This window comes from Hyla sarda, chromosome 8, assembly GCF_029499605.1.
Source record: "Hyla sarda isolate aHylSar1 chromosome 8, aHylSar1.hap1, whole genome shotgun sequence".
In the NCBI taxonomy this organism is placed as follows: Eukaryota; Metazoa; Chordata; class Amphibia; order Anura; family Hylidae; genus Hyla; species Hyla sarda.
The window spans coordinates 61,133,536-61,156,196 of record NC_079196.1 but is presented as its reverse complement, the minus strand read 5'-3'; the positions used below and the strand labels follow the sequence as shown (position 1 = coordinate 61,156,196).

The 22,661-nt window shown below is 41.9% G+C and overlaps 1 protein-coding gene across 6 annotated transcripts in view; it reads left to right on the top strand.

Moving 5' to 3' along the window:
- The window catches only part of PDE11A (phosphodiesterase 11A), an 807,989-nt gene that overhangs the window by 663,299 nt on the left and 122,029 nt on the right, over positions 1–22,661 (top strand). For all 6 annotated transcript variants that reach the window (XM_056536201.1, XM_056536200.1, XM_056536203.1 and 3 more), the window contains one exon: positions 20,056–20,156. In XM_056536201.1, the coding sequence (XP_056392176.1) occupies positions 20,056–20,156 (101 nt within the window). The remainder of the gene's footprint in view (positions 1–20,055; positions 20,157–22,661) is intronic.

Genomic DNA, 22,661 nt, shown 5'->3' with positions numbered 1-22,661 from the left:
GGGACTCAGGGCTAATACAGGACATCACTGATCGTGGTGATGCCCTGAATTAACCCTTCAGACGCGGCGATCAAAGCTGACCGCCGCGTCTGAAACGAAAGTGACACTAACATGGCTGCTCAGTCGGGCTGTTCGGGACCGCCACGGTGAAATCGCAGCATCCCGAACAGCTTACAGGACACCGGGAGGGACCTTACCTGCCTCCTCGGTGTCTGCTCCGTGCCGGGATCCCCTGCATGGCCTGCGCTCTCCTTCGTCGTCATCCCGTCATCCAATAGGAGCGGCTTGCGTAGCCACGTGATGACGGCGACGGAGAGAGTGGATCCCAGGGAAGAAGACGTCCGGAGCGTCGGGGACACCACGGGGACGTGGCGACAGCGATAAAAGGCGACATCCAGGTCAGCGGTGACGAGCGGTGATGGGTCCGGAGAGGCGGGGAAACGTGAGTATTACCTCCTATACCAGTGGTCTTCAACCTGCGGACCTCCAGATGTTGCAAAACTACAACTCCCAGTATGCCTGGACAGCCAACGGCTGTCCGGGCATGCTGGGTGTTGTAGTTTTGCAACATCTGGAGGTCCGCAGGTTGAAGATCACTGTTGGGTTCAGAATCTTTTTTTTCTAGATTTTGCACCTTTAACCCCTTAAGGACCAAGGACGTACCGGTACGTCCTTGGTCCTGCTCTCCTGATATAACGCGGGGTTACACAGTAACCCCGCGTCATATCACGGTGGGCCCGGCGTCATAGTGAAGCCGGGACCCGCTTCTAATAGCACGCAGCGCCGATCGCGGCGCCGCGCGCTATTAACCCTTTAGCCGCGCGGCTAAAAGTTAAAGTTGCCGGCTAGCTCATTCGGGCTGTTCGGGATAGCCGCGGCTAATCGCGGCATCCCGAACAGCTGACAGGACAGCGGGAGGGCCCCTACCTGCCTCCTTGCTGTCCGATCGCCGAATGACTGCTCAGTGCCTGAGATCCAGGCATGAGCAGTCATGCGGCAGAATTGTTGATCACTGGTTTCTTATGAGAAACCAGTGATCAATGATGAAGATCAGTGTGTGCAGTGTTATAGGTCCCTATGGGATAACAATGATCAGTGTGTGCAGTGTTATAGGTCCCTATGGGAGCTATAACACTGCAAAAAAAAAGTGAAAAAAAAAGTGAATAAAGATCATTTAACTCCTCCCCTATTAAAAGTTTGAATCACCCCCCTTTTCCAATAAAAAAAAAACACAGTGTAAATAAAAATAAAAATAAACATATATGGTATCACCGTGCGTAATATATCATTAATTAAACCGCTCGGTCAATGGCGTGCGCGCAAAAAAATTCCAAAGTCCAAAATAGTGCATTTTTGGTCACTTTTTATATAATTTAAAAATGAATTAAAAGCGATCAATAAGTCCTATCAATGCAAAAATGGTACTGTTAAAAACTTCAGATCACGGCGCAAAAAATGAGCCCTCATACCGCCCCATACACGGAAAAATAAAAAAGTTATAGGGGTCAGAAGATGACAATTTTAAACGTATTAATTTTCCTGCATGTAGTTATGATTTTTTCCAGAAGTCCGACAAAATCAAACCTATATAAGTAGGGTACCATTTTAATCGTATGGACCTACAAAATAAAGATAAGGTGTCATTTTTACCTAAAAATATACTACGTAGAAACGGAAGCCCCCAAAAGTTACAAAACTGCGTTTTTTTTTCAATTTTGTCGCACAATGATTTTTTTTCCGTTTCACCGTAGATTTTTGGGCAAAATGACTGACGTCATTACAAAGTAGAATTGGTGGCGCAAAAAATAAGCCATCATATGGATTTTTAGGTGCAAAATTGAAAGAGTTATGATTTTTCAAAGGCAAGGAGCAAAAAACGAAAATGCAAAAACGGAAAAAACCCCGGTCCTTAAGGGGTTAAAATTGGGTGCATCTTATATGCCGGTGCGTTCTATAGGGTGAAAAATACGGTACATATTACCTAGCAGTGTGTAGACACATACTCATATACACATATGCACTATTTAAAAAAGAAAAAAAACACACACACATTGGAACATTGGAAATATCCTTTGCCAAATGACATTTATTCTCACTAAATTAGAAGGATTTTTTCCCCCGTTTACCAAGCAGGATTTCAATAATACATGATGAACTGAAGACCAGTGGCTGAGTGTTTTTGTACATTTTAAAGGAGATTTATACATTGCAGCAGACTATGAACATTATGCTGTAAACTACTTTGCCTTACGTTGTAAAGGGTGATTCTGAACCCAAAAGGCTTATTTTCTGCCGTATTTCACATTCATAGCACCAACATATTGGGCAACGCTGTAATGGGCAACACAAATTGCGCTTAAAACAATAAAATATTTTTCAGAGCTCGTGTTTTTTGTAGGACAGGAAAGCCTTACCCAAAACCGATCTGGGTCAGGACTCTCATGGTCACTATAGTAGATGTGGTCTGAATTATCTCTTTTTTTTTGTAAGTGATAAATACATTTGATGTTTAAAGAGTACCTCTCATGATATTGTTACATTTTATAATCCTCCCAGTTCACTGCCCCAATCATGATAAACCACCCCCTGCCTTTATTTTTTATTATTTTTTAGTTTTACCTTGATATTGTTCTGTATTTTCTGCTCAGTGTCAGCCAGATTTGCAGACTGGGAACCCAGCAGGCGTGACATCATCTGAAGCCATACAGGGGAGAACTTCCTCCCTCACTCTGCTACACACAGCCCAGAGCAGTTCAGTGTGAGATGAGCTATGATTGGCTAAGGCTGAACACCCCCCAATAGCATTTCCTGATTTTGGACTTCTGCCAGGCCAGCAGGAGTCCAAAGTCTTTGCAAAAGATGGGGGGAAATGTGCTCTGGACAAGTAAGGAGACACCTAGTGGCAACTTTTTTGAACACAAATAAAACATGGAAAACTTTTTAATTTTTAATTTACCATAAGGAGTGTAATAGTAAACATTTGTTTTAATCAAAGTGCCAATTTAAGTCATGATAAATTCAAGGGGTTCTGTTCCATTGGTGTCAACACTGCAGACCACCACCTGTTGCAAAATTACAACTCCCAACGGCTGTCCAGGCATACTGGGGGTTGGAGTTTTGAAACATTTGGAGGCCCACAGTTTGGATACCACCAAAATATGTAACTTGTGTTAATTTAAATTGCAATATATGGTCTCCAGAATAAGTGCTTGGTAGCAGTGGATTTCTTTAAAGTATACCTGTCATATCACAGAAAAAAATAATGCTTATATATACATATATATATTTTATATATATATATATATATATATATATATATATATGTGTGTGTGTGTGTGTGTGTGTGTGTGTGTGTGTTACTCACTAGGTCATGCAGATTGCAATCTTTTTTATGTGTATTTGGCTCACAAATCCCTCTGTTCTGCCACTCATTCATTCTGACATCCTCGCTCAGGAAGGGACGTGTCCGAGGCAAGCACTGAGCCCGCCCTCACTCACCATACATTCACTTCCTCCCTGAGTCTGCTGTGCTGTGCTGGGTCTCTTCATCAGGGGATTCCCTGCCCAGTCACCTTCTGTGTCTAAGAAGCTCATCACAGACAGCTCCAGTCACAGTATGCAAGCCCTGGAGCCATCTGTGATCTATGCAAAGGTTTTTGTTGTTTTTGCTTTTCTTGTACTGTGGTGGAAGGAGGAAATAACAATATACACATTTGGCTCATGGGGCAGGAGCTGGAGACCGCAGTATGAGGGATATGTATACGTCATGACACCTGGGGATAACTACAGGAAATCGCCCCCTGGGCTGTGTGAACCGACACTGGGGCGGGGAGTGGGGCGGTCATCTTTGTCAGTGTCCAGATGATGCTATGAGTAGTTTCCATAGCAACATGAGGAGTGAGCATGTTTGGGCCAGCAGTGGTGAGTAGTGATGAGCGGCAGGGGCCATATTTGAATTAGTGATATTTTGCGAATATATGGCCGAATATTCGTCCTATGTTTGCGAAAATCGCATATTCACAATGTTCGTTCGCTTTGTGAAAATCGTAATGAAATTAGTATAGTGCGCATGCGCGATTATATCTTTCAAATAACTAACACTATACCCTACACTAGGACCTATCTGCTAAACTTACCTACCCTGTCTAAAGCTAAAAGAAGGGAGGGATCAGTGTCCTCTGGAAGTGCCGATATTTGTGAATATTTGCATATTCGCATATACAAAATATTCACGCTCCACACCAACTCACACAGTAAATAATATTGGAGCCTTCTTTGGACCACAAGCTGGAAGCAGGGAGGGATGATCACTTTTTGTTTACACAGTACACATCATTATTGTATGTGTACTGTGAAGAAAAAAAAAAGAAAAATATTCGCCATTACGAATATATAGCGCTATATTCTAAATATTCTCGAAATCATATTCACGGTACAATTTTGCATTTCTAATATTTGCACTCAACACTAGTGGTGAGGTCTCCAAAGTGCTGCTGGCCTGATCTGCCTAAATAATTTGAATGCCCCCCCCCACCCCCCCCCCCCCCAAAAAAAAAACTGAAAATGAAAGTGGGGCAGGGGGATGCAGAGAGCCTCTTCAATGATACTATTCTAAAGATTTTTTTTTTTTTTTTCAAAATATTTTTTTTAATTAATATTTAAATGGGCACTGTCAGATACAAAAACTTTTGATATGTTGTACAGAATGTATAACTAATAGGTTTTGCAATTGCTTTCATTAGAAAATTTTCAGTATTTCATAATGAAAAAGCCAGTCAAACAACTGCCCCCCCTGCCTGCTTTGACAAATACTAGTCCTGCTGTGTCCATGCATCATCACCTATGTCATGGACACACTTCCTTGATTGACAGCTGGAAGAACAATCCTCCCACTGTCAGCTTGTGTCCCGCTACTGTCAGTGAGGACAAGCTGGGAGTTGTAGTTTTGCTAATGCTAGGGGAGATGTGAGCAGACAGCATACTGAGGGAGGGGGCGGAGACCTGCACAGTGAGGCCACGCCCCCTCCCTTTGAGAGGAATTCAGACTAGTGAGCTGAATTAAAAGTTCAATTAAAAAATAAATAAAGGTGCTAGACACACAAAAATTAGATGTACATCATCAGGATAAGGTACCGAGTGAGATATATATATATATATATATATATATATATATATATATATATATATATATATTTTGTTGGATCTGACGGGTACGCTTTAATTACCAGTATCCAACTATTGGAGTTCTTATCCAATGATTTCCTGCATTTTCTGGATAATTTCATAGTCGTGCATTTTCTTGTTTACAACCATTTAAAGTAGTTTCTGGAGTCAGTAGATGAGTAGTGCCCACTGATCTCGACATCGTGCCAGTCCCCCCCGTCCCAGTCACTGCAGCTCATTGTTCTGTGTTGGCTGCGCACAGGACCCAGCTCATTACCATTAATAAAAATTAATGAGGTTGTGAGAAGATTTGACAAAAGCCGAGCTCTTAATGTTACTTGAGAATTAAGAATAGTGAAGGGGGAAAAAATCTGGACCTGACATTGACCGAGGCATCTGTGTTTCATTGCAAATTGTCAGATTGGCAGCGGCAGTGGTGGATTTCTACATGGTAATTGTAATTGTTTTGCTCAACTCCTTCCAGCAGCACAGAGGCAGAACTCTTAGCTCCTCCATCCAGAATATATTTAATTTTATCAGCATCCTTTATTCGGCCTCTGAGATTCTGATCAGAATTAGTTACCATGTGCGCCAATAGCTAATCTAGTAAAATGGAATATAAAGTAGCACTTTTGGGGCAAATTAAATGTATAGTTCTTTGTCTGTTTCAGCTTCATTTTATGCAGTAAAGCTAAGCTGTAAACCTAGAAAGGGGTTAAATAATAAACTTTACCAAAGCTATCAGCACTTTTCATGCAGGGCAAATTTCATCTTGTAAAGTCATGGTCTATCTTTAGGACAGTGTTTCCCAACCAGGGTGCCTCCAGCTGCTGCAAAACTACAACTCCCAGCATGCCCGGACAGCCAAAGGCTGTCCGGGCATGCTAGGAGTTGTAGTTTTGCAACAGCTGGAGGCACCCTGGTTGGGAAACACTGCTCTAGGATATACCTTTACTTTATGACCGGTGAAGGTCCAACCTCTGGGATACCCACTGAACCTGATGTGGGTGACCCAGAGAGGACATTGAAGTAGAATAGGGCCTATTGACACATGAAGTCCAAGTGCAAGGACAATGACGGTTAAAGGGGTGCTCCCGTGGAAAACTTTTTTTTTTTTTAAATCAACTGGTGCCAGAAAGTTAAACAGATTTGTAAATTACTTCTATAAAAAAAAATCTTAATCCTTCCAGTACTTTTTAGGGGCTGTATACTACAGAAGAAATGCTTTTATTTTTGGATTTCTCTGATGTCATGACCATAGTGCTCTCTGCTGACCTCTGCTGTCCATTTTTGGAATCTCCATAGCAAACATATGCTGCTCTGGACAGTTCCTAAAATGGACAGCAGAGGTCAGCAGAGAGCACTGTGGTCATGACATCAGAGAAATCCAAAAGGAAAAGCATTTCCTATGTAGTATACAGCCCAGAAAATATATTGGAAGGATTAAGATTTTTTTTAACAGAAGTAATTTACAAATCTAATACAAGGAATAAAACATAAGTGCACCCACAACTCAGCGGAGACAATTCGGTGTAGGGGTCCGCTAACGGGTAGCTGGATCACAGCATCAGTGCAGGTATAATGGCGCTCGGAGGCTACGCCGGCAGTTTCACATGTGGATGCGTGCTTCTTCTGCCTACAGAGGAAGTTCATTTCTTTTTGGATTTCTTTTCTGTCACAAGCACAGTGCTCTCTGCTGACACCTCTGTCCATTTTAGGAACTGTCCAGAGCAGCATATGTTTGCTATAGGGATTTTCTCCTACTCTGAACAGTTCCTTAAATGAACAGAGGTGTCAGCAGAGAGCACTGTGGTCGTGACAGAAAAGAAATCCAAAAAGAAAATAATTTCCTCTGTAGTATACAGCTGCTAATAAGTACTGGAAGGTTTAAGATTTTTTTTTAATAGAAGTAATTTACAAATATGTTTAACTTTCTGGCATCAGGAAAAATGCTGTGCTGGCCCTTGCACAGCATTTTTCCTCTATAACAAAGTTTAGATGGATTAAGTAAGTCCTTCAGGTCAGGGTAACATTTTACAGAATATTTTGTTCCTCTGGGTAGTAGCCTGAACTGTACATGTAATCCTTGTAAGCTTTAGCAACTTTTCTCTGTCTCCATCTATAGACAGTAAATCCACAACCTTAATGCGTACCTGTCAGATCCCACAAAATAAAAACTGTTATATGTTACTCAGTACCTAATCCTGATCATGTACATATACTTTTTATCAGCCATGTTTAACTAAAAAATAGCATATTACAGCTGCCCACTGTCTTCCTCATCTTTCCAGAGGAAGGGGGTGTGTCCCTCTCTTGCCTGCACTGTGATGACTCCTCCCCCTCCCTCACTGTGCTGACTCACTGCTCTTAGGAGCCTGGCCGTCCTGCTCTGTAACCCTTTCCTCTCTGGTTTTCTGCTGTGCACACACACACACACACACACACACACATATAAACAATGATTATTGGAGATTGCCTGTGCTCTACCACCAAAGACAATATGGGGAGTGTATAACTTACATCTTCCTAAATTAGTGCAAAGGTTTAGTGCTAAAAGTACAGTGTTTTTGTATGCATACATTTTATATATATTCCTAAGTTATTCATTTGTGCCATCCTTTGCCAGTCCTGGAATGCTGGGACTTGTAGTTTTGGAATAGTTTTTGGATAACTTTTTTTTTTTTTGCAGCAGTGCTGCCTTCAGCTGTGTGCCTACAGCGTTTGCAAAACTACAACTTCCAGCATTTCCAGACATCCTTTGGCTGTCCAGGCGCGCTTGGAGTTGTAGTTTTGCAACAGCTGGAGGCACATGTTTATTAAAACTCTGTGTTATAGCAGTGTTGCTGCAGGCTGTGTTCCTCCTGCAGCCTTGTCAATCAGCCATCTTGTGTCCATGACCCTTGGACACACTCATGCTGCTAGAGGCAGTTTTCTTTAACCTCCTGAGCGGTATTCCCGAGCGTGACTCGGGGTTAATTTTCCCTGCCAGGATCGGTAACCCCGAGTCACGCTCGGGGTAGAATTGCAGAGTTCCCGGCCGGGCTGCACGATATATCGCAAAAGCAATGCGATATAGCGATGCGGCCCCCGGGAAAACATGCGATTATCTGCTCTGGTCGGCTCCCGTTGCAGGGGCCGGCCAGAGCAGGTAAAGAAAAATACTAAAAGTCAGTGTTTCCCTACCAGGGGGCCTCCAGCTGTTGCAAAACTATAACTCTCAGCATGCCCGAACAGCCAAAGGCTGTCCGGGCATGCTGGGAGTAGAAGTTTCACAACAGCTGGAGGCACCCTGTTAGAAAAACACTGAGCTAAATGTAAAAGGAAAAAGTAGTAAAATAAAAAAAACTTTTGCTCACCTAGTCCCGGTCCCTGAAGATGTCGTTCCCCTCCGTGCGCTCTGGTCCCTGCTCTAATCATCTTTCAGGACCTTTCCCTTTTCAGCCAATCACAGGCCGCAGTGGTGTAAAGCCTGTGATTGGATGAAGGGGAAAGGACTTGTTCTGCAGCAAATACACTAGGTTTGAAATCTGCCCGGCAAAGCCAGTGTATGCTGCTGCAGAACAAGGTGACAAGGGGGGGGGGGGGGGGGATGTGACAAGGGGGGGGGGGGGTGATGTGACAAGGGGGAGGAGAATGTAACATGAAGGGGGAGAATGTGACAGGGGGGGATGTGATAAGGGGGGGAATGTGACAGGGGGGGAATGTGACAAGGGGGGGGAATGTGACAAGAGGGGGGAATGTGACAGGGGGGGGGGGGAATGTGACATGAAGGGGGGGGATGTGACAAGGGGGGATGTGACAGGGGGAGGGGAATGTAACATGAAGGGCGAGAATGTGACAAGGGGGGGAATGTGACAATGGGGGAATGTGACAAGGGGGCGGGGAATGTGACATGAAGGGGGGGATGTGACAAGGGGGGAAGAATGTGACAAGGAGGGGGGAAAATGTGACGGGGGGATGTGACAAGGGAGAGGGGGAATGTGACAAGGGAGGGGGAATGTGACGGGGGAGATGTGAAATGGGCGGGGGCGAGATGTGAAAATTCAGTGCAAAAAATTGTACCACTTTTGGTACAAATTTCCAGACAGAATCATACCGCCAGGGAGGTTAATAAAATGTTATTTTTTTTAAAGAAGTATATTAGAAAAACTATTGTTTTGCCGAGATGTACAACATATAAGGGTACGTTCACAGGAGCGGATCCACAGCGTACTTTATGCTGCGGATCCGCTGCTGAAGGACCCTCTGTATTCTGCCTTCACATGTGCTTGCTTGTAGCGACAATATGCCGCTACATGCAGACACACAAACGATGTGTGAGTCGCCACGCATGCGCGGTGTACTCGTACATATCGCGGCCACTCCCCCTGTTTAATGAGCTAGGCTGAGAGTGCCGCGATGTGCGAGTATACTGCGCATGTGCGTGGCAACTCGCACATCGCACTGTGTCTGCTCGTAGAGGCGTATTGCCGCTCCGAGCAGGCACATGTAAAGGCAGAATACAGAGGGTCCTTCAGCGGCTCATCTGAACATACCCTAAAAAGTTTTTAGATCTGACAGTGCCCATTTAAGCTGTATGGCCTGTGGCAGCAATACATGGGGCCTTGGTAAACTAGATTTATATAGGGGGCTGATTATAATACCTGAAGAAATTCTGACAAATACTAGAGAACATAAGAAAGTTAACTACATAATAGCAATGTCCTACCAGTGGTGGCAGCAGAGAGCAGAAAGTGAATGTGAATTGAAGTGAACGTAGATGTATGTAAGTGATTGGATTTAACACCATTTTACCCTCTACAATCATTACCTGGTAAAATAGGAAAAATTCAACAATAGTAAAATAGTTTTACATACAGTACGATATGGTCAGCGGATCCTTCATTAAACCATAGGAAAACTTATACTGGGACACTGCACTGAGAATAAAGGGGGGAAAGAACACTGATTGAGTTAAAGGGGTACTCCGGTGAAAACCTTTTTTTTTTTTGCCAGAAAGTTAAACAGATTTGTAAATGACTTCTATTTAAAAAATCTTAATCCTTAAAGTATTTATTAGTGGCTTAATACTACAGAGGAAATTCTTTTCTTTTTGGATTTCCTTTCTGTCACGACTAAAATGCTCTCTGCTGACACCTCTGTCCATTTTAGAAAGTGTCCAGAGCAGGAGAAAAACCCCATAGCAAACATATGCTGCTCTGGACAGTTCCTAAAATGGACAGAGATGTCAGCAGAGAGCACCGTGGTCAGACAGAAAAGAAATCCAAAAAGAAAAGAACTTCCTCTGTAGTATACAGCCACTAATAAGTGCTGGAAGGATTAAGAATTTTTTATAGAAGTAATTTACAAATCTGTTTAACTTTCTGGCACCAGTTGATGTAAAAAAAAAAAAAGAAAATGTTTTTCACAAGAGTACCCCTTTAAGAAGCCCCTTTACTGTTTTCCCCGGTACCCAGCTGTAACTTGAATGCAGTCGTGTTCTGGCTTCCTTGCAAAGCACAAGTGGACACAGGGAGTAGTTCGGTGTCACAGATGTGCTGCACATGTCAGACAATGTATAAAAAAGGAGGTTTATTTAAATGCAAGACAACACATTTTGGGAAAGCTCCATTCCCTTCATCAGATCTATGTACACTGCCTAAATATATATACTAAAAAAAAGTGATCAGGAGTAGTTAGAACAGATGCACACAATGAATAAAAATGCTAAAAGGTACATACAGATATAAAAAAAAGTGAAAAACGTCAAAAGGTGTCTACTGTTCAGGCAATGACTGTAAAGAGAGTGCAGTGCTGTATCAGTGTTGTGGCTCTACAGTTTTGTTATTTGTAGAGGTCAATAACATGGGACATGGGCCCCTGTTCCTATTAAGTTTGGCTTAGTGTCTAACCAGTGTCGGTTTTAGACTAAGTGTGGCCCTGGGCAAAATTAAATATGGGGCCCCCGCATTGCATGACCAAAGATTTTCCTGGTTTCTTCTGTTTTGTGATGCAGAATACACAGCACTAGGTTCCTGATCACGCACCATGTGAATACGGCCTGAGATCCCAATGAGGGGAAAAGCATCTAAGGCCATAACACAAACGTATCAGGGTCCAAATCAAAGATCTATAATAATTATTATCCGTGTTTAAGAGAACGTTCACACATTAGGTTTCCACTGCGAGTTACGCTACCATGCACTTGTTTGGTCACATGGACAGTCCGCAATAGTGGCAGACCCGTTGCAGATCTGTTCAAATGAACGGTAGCGTAACCCGCACAGGTTTTTCTGCTAGTTATGAGTGTGTGGATGTAACCTGAAGGGGAACTTCAGTAAAAAAAATAATAATTATATCCACATAGAGAAAAGAACAATTTCGGAGCACTCACCTTGGACACCAATTTAGCGTGCGGAAGATTCTTTATTCGTGATTACAATAGCAGGTACATAGCAGGGAGGTGCACCTCCCTGCTATGTACCTGCTATTGTAATCACGAATAAAGAATCTTCCGCACGCTAAATTGGTGTCCGAGGTGAGTGCTCCGAAATTGTTCCTTTCTCTATGTGGATATGGTTTTGAAGGCTCTGCTGTATTCGAGATGCACCATACTGAGGCACATATATAGATAAAGCTGCTAGCCACCTGTTTTCCAACAGGAGAGCACTCTGTAATTGCACATTATCGTGACAGTGCCAGATCAAATACCTTGTATGAGACAGTTTAAAAAAAAATAAAAAATTATCCACTATGTCCGGACTGCCAGAATAAAAATAATAAACTTTAACTAACCTTTCAACGGTCCCCTGGTGTCGCCAATATCGCAGTCCCATCCTCTGGTCCTGGTCTTCTTCTGGCTTTTGGTGCCCGATTTAAAATATTATATAATGTTAATGATCCCGTACAGTGAACGGTGTATATGTAAAAAGAAACAAACAACCTCAAATTGATGCTTTTTATTCCATCATTTATTTCAGAAAATAAAATAAAAAGTGATCAAAAAGTCACATATACGCAAAAGCAAAACCAATAAAAACTACAGATAACAGGGGTCAGAATAGGGCAATTTTACATACTGATTTTTTTTTTTTTTTTTTTAAACCATTACAATAATAGTAAAGCATGTAACCATGGGTAGGATTTTAATCATATTGACCTACAGAATATAGAAAATATGGACTTTTTAATGTAAAGTGTACTGCTTAAAAACTATACTCCCCAAAAGCTCTGGTATTCTTTTTAATTTCCCCAGAAAATAATTATTTTTTTGCTTCGCTGTACATTTTATGGTAAAATGAGAGATGTCATTACAAAGTACAATTGGTCACGCAAAAAAACAAACCTCATATGTGTCTGTGGATGGAAATATAAAAGTTATGACTCTCAGAAGATGAGGAGGAAAAAACGAAAATGCTAAATTAAAGGGGTATTCCAGGCAAAAACTTTTTTTTATATATCAACTGGCTCCGGAAAGTTAAACAGATTTGTAAATTACTTCTATTAAAAATCTTAATCCTTCCAATAGTTATTAGCTTCTGAAGTTGAGTTGTTGTTTTCTGTCTAACTGCTCTCTGATGACTCACGTCTCGGGAGCTGTCCAGCTCCTATGGGGATATTCTCCCATCATGCACAACTCCCGGGACGTGACATCATCATTGAGCAGTTAGACAGAAAACTTCAGAAGCTAATAACTATTGGAAGGATTAAGATTTTTTAATAGAAGTAATTTACAAATCTGTTTAACTTTCCGGAGCCAGTTGATATATTTAAAAAAAAAGTTTTTACCTGGAATACCCCTTTAAAACCTGTCTGTGTCCTGAGGGGTTAAAATATTAAATCACACTCCTCATTTCTACGGTGTAACTATACACTGCTCCCTATGCCCCCCCCCATCCAAAGGATAGGGGAGAAGATGTCCCGCGATCTTAGCTGCGGCACCCCAGACATCTGGTACACGGAGAGAACTTTGCTCTGTGCCGGATGGCTGGCAATGCGGGGTGGAGGCTCGTGACATCATGGCCACACCCCACTCGTGATGTCACGGCCACGCCCCCTCAATGCAAGTCTATGGGAGGGGGCCTGACTACGTCACGCCCCCTCCCATAGACTTGCATTGAGGGGGCGTGGCTGTTACATCACAAGCCGCCGGCGCGGCACCCGACGCTCTAAACGAACATCGGGTGCAGCAGGGAGATCGCGGGGGTCCCCAGCGGCATCAGACATCTTATCCCCTATCCTTTGGATAGGGGATAAGATGTCAAGGGGCAGAGTACCCCTTTAAGTTTATACCCCTGGCTGGATAGGTTAATGGTATATTAGCTGTACAAAATGAGTATTGAAAAAAATAATGGCACCAGCAGATCCCACAAGTATAAATGCAGAGTGACTATCTTGACTATCTTAAGCTGCTTTCACACTATAAAATGTATCAGTTTCAAAGATCCGTTAGAAGTTCCGTTATATAAAAAAAAACTGAAAATCGTCCGTTAAACGGCCGTTAGAAAATCCCATTATTCGTTTTAACCCGTTATAGCCTGTTATTAATAAACAGAAGTTATTTTGTGACTATTGCACTATTTCTCCCGTTACTATCTTCCGTCATGAAATAACGGCCGTTATTAACAACGGGCTATAACGGGTTAAAACAGATAATGTAAAAATCCCATAGACTATAATGGGATTTCTAACAGCCGTATGGGATTTTGTAACTGACGTTTAACGGACGATTTTCAGTTTTTTTTTTTATAACGGATCTTTGAAACGGATCTTTGAAACGGATACATTTTATAGGGTGAAAGCAGCCTTAGTTAGCACAGATAATATGAATGCAATTTATTATACACACAATGGGGGGTGTTTATCAATTTTGCCTCTTGACCGTTTCTTTTTACCCTTTTTTTTTTCACTTTGGTTTTCGTGGACATCCACCAAATTTATCATTTGGTGCAAGTTGTTAGTAATTTTGTTGAAATCAGCCGTTCACATCGCCTTTTACACAGAACTTACCCCCACAGAGGACGCGTATTTTACCCTGTAGAGCAGCCATTTCGGGGTCCCTCCTGCAGTATATCAGCAAGCGACGTGAGTTATTTTCTTTTGTGGAATTTATAGCCACCATGTGAAATGGATTTTATTTTCAACTTGGGTAGTTTTTTTTTTTTTGGTTACTTTAGTGCAGTGGTCATCAACCTGCAGACCTCCAGATGTTGCAAAACTACAATTCCCAGCATGCCCGGACAGCCGTTGGCTGTCCGGGCATGCTGGGAGTTGTAGTTTTGCAACATCTGGAGGTCCGCAGGTTGGAGACCACTGCTTTAGTGCTTACCTTTCCTGAACCTGTGTGGCCATGTCCAATGCCGGCTCCACGGAGGGTGAAGGTTCCTCAGAGACAACTATGTCGCAGGATAGTATTGAGCAGCCCTGGAGGCGTCGCTGCTTTCACCCAAAAAAATTTTCATGTATTTTGACGCCTTTAAATTTTCTGACATTGGTAAGTGTGTTTTCCATGTACAAAATTTCTTGGCGGGGATTTGCGCCCCAAAAAAAACGGGATTTGCGCCAAAATTGCGCCAAAGATGGATTGGCGTAAATGAGGAATTACTGACTAAAGTTAAAATCACACACAGGACCGTGTGATTTTGAGAAAGTTGTAAATATGACAGAGGAGAAGATGCGCCAAACTTTGGCGCAAAAAGACAAGTATTGCGCCAAAGTATTGCGCCAAGGTTACGTGAAAAAAAAAAACATAAATCCTTTGATAAGTACCTCCTAATAATACTGTCCAGAGCAGGTAACAGAGCTATAACAAAGGAACCTGTTATTGACCTGTGATTACATAGCAGTCTCCACTAGGTGGCGCAGTAGTACAGCGGACAGCCTTGATGGTTCAGAGAGGAGTTATGGTGAAATCACTGGCAGAAGGAAAGCTACTCCATACAAGAAGGCTTGGTCTGAGGATGTAGACCAGACAGATAGTCAGTATCATTCTCTGCCAGTGACAGTCCTGCTGCTGACATGCCCATGTTCATATGTCTTATGCCGCCTTCCTGTTCCTTACCTGATAATACTGTATAAGGGCGTCCCTTTACTACCTATTTACCATATTTTTCGCCGTATAAGACGCACTTTTTCTTCCCCAAAACTGGGGGGAAAAAGTCGGTGCGTCTTATACGGCGAATACACCCCTATCGCGGCGGTCCCTGCGGCCATCAACGGCCGGGACCCGCGGCTAATACAGGACATCACCAATCGCGGTGATCCCTGTATTAACCCTTCAGACGCGGCGATCAAAGCCGTCTGAAGGGAAAGTGACACTAACCCGGCTGTTCAGTCGGGCTGTTCCGGACCGCCGCGGTGAAATCCCAAACAGCCCGACTGAATAGCCGGGTTAGTGCATACAGGACACCGGGAGGGACCTTACCTGCCTCCTCGGTGTCTTCTCTGTTCAGGGATCCCCTGTATGGCCGGCACTCTCCTTCCTCGTCATCACGTCGTCGCGTACGTGCGTCGGCGTGCGTAACGACGTGATGACGGCGACGGAGAGCGAGGATACCCGGGCCGGCAGCAGAGCGACGGGGACACGGCGACAGCGATGGAGCGACATCCAGGGCAGCGGTGACAGGTCCGGAGCGGCGGGGACACGTATTACCTCCTATGCAGTGGTCTTCAATCTGCGGACCTCCGGATGTTGCAAAACTACAACTCCCAGCATGCCAACGGCATGGGTTCAAAATCTTAAATTTTTTAGATTTTGCACCTAAAAATAGGGTGCGTCTTATACGCCGGTGCGTCCTATAGGGCGAAAAATACGGTACTAATGTACACATATTCATTCTTCATGGATAGGATTTGGGGATTTTTATCTTTTTTCATTCGGTTGCACTAGGAAGCCTGGGGTCTCATGAGTTGTGTTGCTCGCGAATATTCACAATACGAATTTTATTCGCGAATATCACATATTCACGAATATTCGCGAATATAGCACTATATATTCGTAGTTACGAATATTTTTTTTTTCACAGTACACATCACAGCGATCATCCCTCTCTGCTTCCAGCTTGTGTGGTGTAAAGAAGGCTCTAATACTACTGTGTGAGATTGGCGTACGAATTTTCGCATTTTTGCATATGCTAATTTTCTCATATGCGAATTTCCCCATATGCGAAAATGAATGCGAATATTACGAATATGCGAATTTAGCGAATATATGATGAATATTCGGCCATATATTCGCAAAATATCGCGAATTCGAATATGGCCTATGCCGCTCAACACTACTCATGAGGTGTAAGTGATGGATGTTCAGGGGTCTTGGTCTGATTCCTGATGTTCAATGATGTAATGTGCTAATGTCTGATACTCTACATCAGTGTTTCGCAACCAGGGCGCCTCCAGCTGGTGCAAAACTACAACTCCCAGCATTGCAACAGCTTAAGGCACCCAGTTTTGCAACAGCTGAAGGCACCCTCATTGGATGTGTATAGTGATGAGCAGCATTGGCCATATTCGAATTTGCGATATTTTGAGAATATATGGACGACTATTCGTCCTATATTCGTGAATTTCACGTATTGGTTATATTGTGTATTTTTGTATTTTGTTGCATATTCGCATAATCGCATATGAAACTGCAAAAAAACACTGCTGGGAGGAATCTTATATACTGAAGGGGGGTGGGAAACTTTCCTATTGGTTGCCAGGGATGTTGATAACCTCTGACAAGTGTATTTGCATCATTCTCATTGACCCACAAGCTATAAGAAGGAATATGCGCATATGCGAAATATTCGCGCTCCACAGTCTCACACAGTAACTAGTATTGGAGTATTCTTTAGACCACAAGCTGGAAGCAGGGAGGGATGAGATCACTGTGATGTGTTCTGTGGGGAAAAAAATGAATATTCGTAATAGCAAATATATTCGCAATATTCGCGAATTCACGGATTTGCGATAAAAATTTGAAATGCGAATATTCGCGCCCCAACACTAGGTGTGTACACAGAGTAAAGATGAATTTGTCACTCAACTTGGAGCTGCATTACCTGCAATGTGATGAAACGATGCAGCGCTATGTATAACCACAACAAAATCAGGATATCATAAGACATTGTACTGGACGACTCGCTTTCTATCTGTTGTTATTGATAATGACCGGGTGAGCTGGTTGAAACATTGCTGCTTGTTTTTTTTGATGGAATAAGGACACGTTTTTTGCACCCAAATTTTTGTGTGCTGCGGTGAGATCCCTCTGCTGTATTAAAATTAGAGCTCCGGACCAAGGCTCCAGAACCCGCTCTGCTCCATGCATTTTGAATAAGTTGAACTGGTTGTGCTGCTTTTCTACATTTTGTATCTTTCTATCTATCTATTTATCTATTTACTGTATCTATCTATCTATCTATCTATCTATCTACTGTATCTATCTATCTATCTATCTATCTACTGTATCTATCTATCTATTATCTATCTTTCTACTTTATGTGTCTATCTATCTATCTATCTATCTACTGTATCTATTATCTACCATCTATCTCATATCTATCTTATCTATCTATCTACTGTATCTATCTATCTATTATCTATCTTTCTACTGTATGTGTCTATCTATCTATCTACTGTATCTATTATCTACCATCTATCTCATATCTATCTTATCTATCTACTGTATCTATCTACTGTATCTATCTATCTATCTACTGTATCTATCTATCTATCTACTGTATCTATCTATCTATTATCTATCTTTCTACTGTATGTGTCTATCTATCTATCTACTGTATCTATTATCTACCATCTATCTCATATCTATCTTATCTATCTACTGTATCTATATATCTATCTACTGTATCTATCTATCTATCTATCTCTATCTATCTATCTATCTATCTATCTCTATCTATCTATTTTTCTACTGTATCTGTCTATCTATCTATTATCTATCTACTGTATCTATATATCTATCTACTGTATCTATCTATTATCTATATACCTGTCTACTGTATCTATCTCTCTCATATCTATCTATCTATCTACTATGTATTGTTACTGTCTATCTGTTATCCTCTAATTATTAATCTATCTATTGTTATTGTCTATCTATTCCTCAGTCTATTGTTCTATCTATCAATCATCTATCTATACATTTATTTTTTATATCTATACATGTATTTATCTATCTATTGTTTTATCTATTTATTGATATTGTATGTCTCCCTATCCATCTGTTATCATGTGACATTCTGAAACGTGATATAATATTAATAATAACACTTTTCTGTGTTTTTATGAGAAAACCCTGGAGTCATCCTTAAAAATTCAACAGAAACAATATGGTAAGAGCTTCTAAAAACCATATAATTAACTTACATCTAATATGGTTTTTAGAAGCTCTTGCCATATTGTTTCTGTTGAATTTTTAAGGATGACTCCAGGGTTTTCTCATAAAAACACAGAAAAGGAAAACACCAGGTCCATTCAGTTTCCTCTTATATTATCTCCTTGGGTTAGATATGGGTTTATCCCAGGTAGGTTTTCTTTGCTCTCTACTTACCAACCTCATTTGCTCTAAGTCTGTACAAAGCATCTACTACTCTTTCAGTAAAATATTATTTCCTTAAATTGCTTCTAATCTTCTTCTTTGCACTTTGTATGACAAAAGGAAAAGGGAAGTGACAACTGCTGGTAGCCCAAAATGAGTTCTATACCGCTAAATACTATAGAGTATGGACATGACCCTGTAGGAATATTGTCTTTGGCTTAGGCTGTCCTTTATGGGCATTTATTCATGTACTAAAGGGGTATTCTGATGGCAGGTAAAGAAATTCTTTATAAAAAAAAATGCTGTAGAAGCTTAGAGTGTTGCTTACCTGTTTGTCCCTGTTCTAAAATCACCAAACATCCATTTATCTTGTAGATATGTAGTCTTCTCCACTACCATGTCCCCACACTACTTCCTGGTTGAAGTACTACAATTCCCAGAATAAATTGCTTTCCCTCAACTCCTCATCACAGCCCTCCCTCTCTGATCACTCCCCTGCCACACAACTAGTGCCACTAGTTCCCCAACCAGAGCTGTTGCAGAACATTATAGTACACAGCAGACTATTCCTCTGCAGTCAGCTGTTGTATTCATTCCCTGTCTGCTCCTCTTCCTGTGACATTGCTCTGTACAAGGCAGCATGGCATTAACACGCCTCATTCTTCACTATATGTCCCAATGTAGGTATTTATGTCACACAATTATAGAAGACAGGTGGCACTCACTGCTTCTAATGTCTAAACACACAGAGAACTGGACTTACGGGGAGGCATTAAAGGATGTTAGGGAGCGCTCAGAGGCGATTGTCAGCCATTTGGCACATTCACCCATGATGTATGATGTAAGGCAATGGTCTTCAACCTGCGGACCTCCAGATGTTGCAAAACTACAACTCCCAGCATGCCCGGACAGCCGTTGGCTGTCCGGGCATGCTGGGAGTTGTAGTTTTGCAACAACTGGGGGTCCGCAGGATGAAGACCACTGGTGTAGGGGCTAGTCAGAGGTGGTGACATTACTGAGGGGGCGGGGCTTGATCGCAAAGACAAGATACATCCAAGCCTCCTGGTACAGCAGATGATGATGCTTTGTCTTGGGAGAGAGGGAGGAGCCTGGGAGCTGGAGACAATACCACACTTAGATTATAAGGCTACACAACTTCCTATCAAGAGTATTTCAAACGAAAGCATGCTAAAGCCAATACAATTAGTGATAGCACTATATTAATAAGTTATATATCTTGGGTTTGGACTTTTTATTTCTATACAATTTTCTGATATCAGAATACTCCGTTAATAAGCAAGCACAATATATCTTTCAGCAATATACTTGCCTGGATCTTTAGTTATTTATTTTTTGTAGCTTTTGTGTTGCAGGGACACAACATATTTGCCAACTTGTCCTCCCAGCAGTACAGCGACCTCATGCAGCTTCTGAAGCAGTCTATTCTCGCCACGGACATCACGCTTCATTTTGAGTACGTATGCGTTTTGTTACTTTTTCTTTGTTTTATTTTATGTAAAATATTTAATTGCCTAAGCTTAGATTGACAGCTTTTTTTTATTTTATTTTATTTTTTAGAAAAATGTCCTGGTATGAGCTATTCTCATCAGAAGATGGTGCTGCTGAGTAAAACTTTAAGGGGTACTCCACTGGAAAACATTTTTTTTTTTTTTATCAACTGGTGCCAGAAAATTAAACAGATTTGTAAATGACTTCAATTTAAAAATCTTAACCCTTCCAGTACTTATCAGTTGCTCTATGTTACAAAGGAAGCTCTTTTCTTTTTGAATTTCCTTTCTGTCTGACCACAGTGCTCTCTGCTGACACCTCTGTCCATTTTAGGAACTGTCCTGAGTAGGAGCAAATCCCCATAGCAAACCTATCCTCCTCCGGACAGTTCCTGAAGTGAACAGAGGTGTCAGCAGAGAGCACTGTGGACAGACAGAAAGGAAATTCAATAAGAAATGAACTTCCTCTGTTGCATACAGCAGCTGATAAGTACTGGAAGGATTAAGCGTTTTAAATAGAAGTAATTCACAAATATTTTTAACTTTCTGGCACCAGTTGATTTTGATTTAAAAAAAAAAAAAATGTTTTCCAGGGGAGTACCCCTTTAAGATATCTTAGCTGCCTTAGTTCTAAAAATGACCAACTGTTTGTCAAATATAGTATGTTTAATTCTACATTTAGAAAGAAGTAGGATAGTGGCTGGTTTAAGGTAGAAGAAGGAATACCCTAGCTCAGTATGTCCCAACCAGTATGCCTCCAGCTGTTGCCAAACTACAACTCCCAGCATGCCCGGACAGCCTTTGGCTGTCCGGGCATGCTGGGAGTTGAAGTTTTGCAACAGCTGAAGGCACCCTGGTTGGGAAACACTGCCCTACCTGCTTCTACAATTGAGCGGGAGTTTGTAGGGTGCCTAGATGCGGGCCATGAATGTTCTAAATGGGCTGAGAAGGATTGGATCCGGGGTCACATTCTAATCTCTAGTGTTCTGTTCACACAAAGAATATGGTGCAGATTTTATGCTGTGTTCAGTTATACTTAAAGAATAAAATGCACAGTATAAAATCTGCAGCAAAATCTATAGTACATAAGCCACTATCAAATTTCTGCCGGATGTTCTTGTACACAGACAACATTCTTAACAATTCCAGCATGTGCAACTTGGCCTAGGTTCACACCACCTTAAAGGGGTACTCCACCCCTAGACATCTTATCCGCTATCCATCCAGTCCCCCCCAGGATTTCCAGCCTGGCACCAGACAGATTTGGTTTCAGGCAGAGTAATTAATTGGGACCCTAGACTGTAAGTGAAGGATATTTTGACCATGAAATGTTGTCTAAAGGGAACGAGTCATCAAAAAAATTTGCTATTATTTGAATCAAGTTTTTATGTTAAATAAATATTTTTAAGGATTTTTGCTAAATTTTTTTCTAATTTTCTATATTTTTATCTATAGGATAAAATTATTCTTAAATCTCGCATTTTTTATTTTAGCAGCTATGACAAATAATAAGTTGACACTTCCTTGCTCTGTAGACAACATGTTTCAGCAGCCTCCTTATCTTCCCAGGTGGGATTGCAGTGAAAGGTAAAACCAGTATAAGCAAAAGTTGGGATCAAACCATTCACAATAAGTGATAATGACAGTTCAGCTCCCCACCCACCCTTCATTTAGAAGAACCTCTGTAAAAAGGCCACAAAGCATGCCCAGAAAACTCTCCCATAGAAGTGAACACAGTCAGCTCCAGACTTTTGTTTCCATGTCAATGGGTTTTGCTGTAAAGCATATCTCTAAATGCTGTTTAAAGCAGTTTAGGCAAGATGACTGCGCCCATAATAATCCGCAAAAATAAAATGAAAAAATTATAAGCAGAAAATAGGAACGGAATAGAAAATACATATCCGGTTCTATTCAGTAAAAAAAAAAAAAAATCTAGGTGATATATTTCCTTTAAAATACTGTGTAATAAGGATGGGTTCACATATAATATTGTGGTTTGCATTTCAAGGCAAAGGGTCACTCATCACAAGTACGACCAGCCACTGCTCACTGTCTTAAAGGGGTACTCCGGCGCTAAGACAGGGATAGGGGATAAGATGCCCAATCGCGGGGGTCCTCCCGCTGAGGACCCCAGTGATCTTGCACGCAGCACCCTGCTGTAATCAGTCCCCGAAGCATGTTCGCTCCGGGTCTGATTACTGGCAATCAAGGGGGCCGGAGCATTGTGACGTCACGGCCCCGCCCCCTGTGTGACATCACGCTCCGCCCCCTCAATGCAAGCCTATGGGAGGGGGAATGACAGCTGTCACACCCCCTCCCATTGGCGCCGGAGTACCCCTTTAAAGTGTTCACAGTCAGGGCTGGTGCAAGGATTTTTGCCACCCTAGGCAAAAGGAATTTTGACACCTCTTGAACCCGCCCATTGGCTCTGCCCTTTGAGATGCCCCACCTTACTACTGGGGGGACACAAT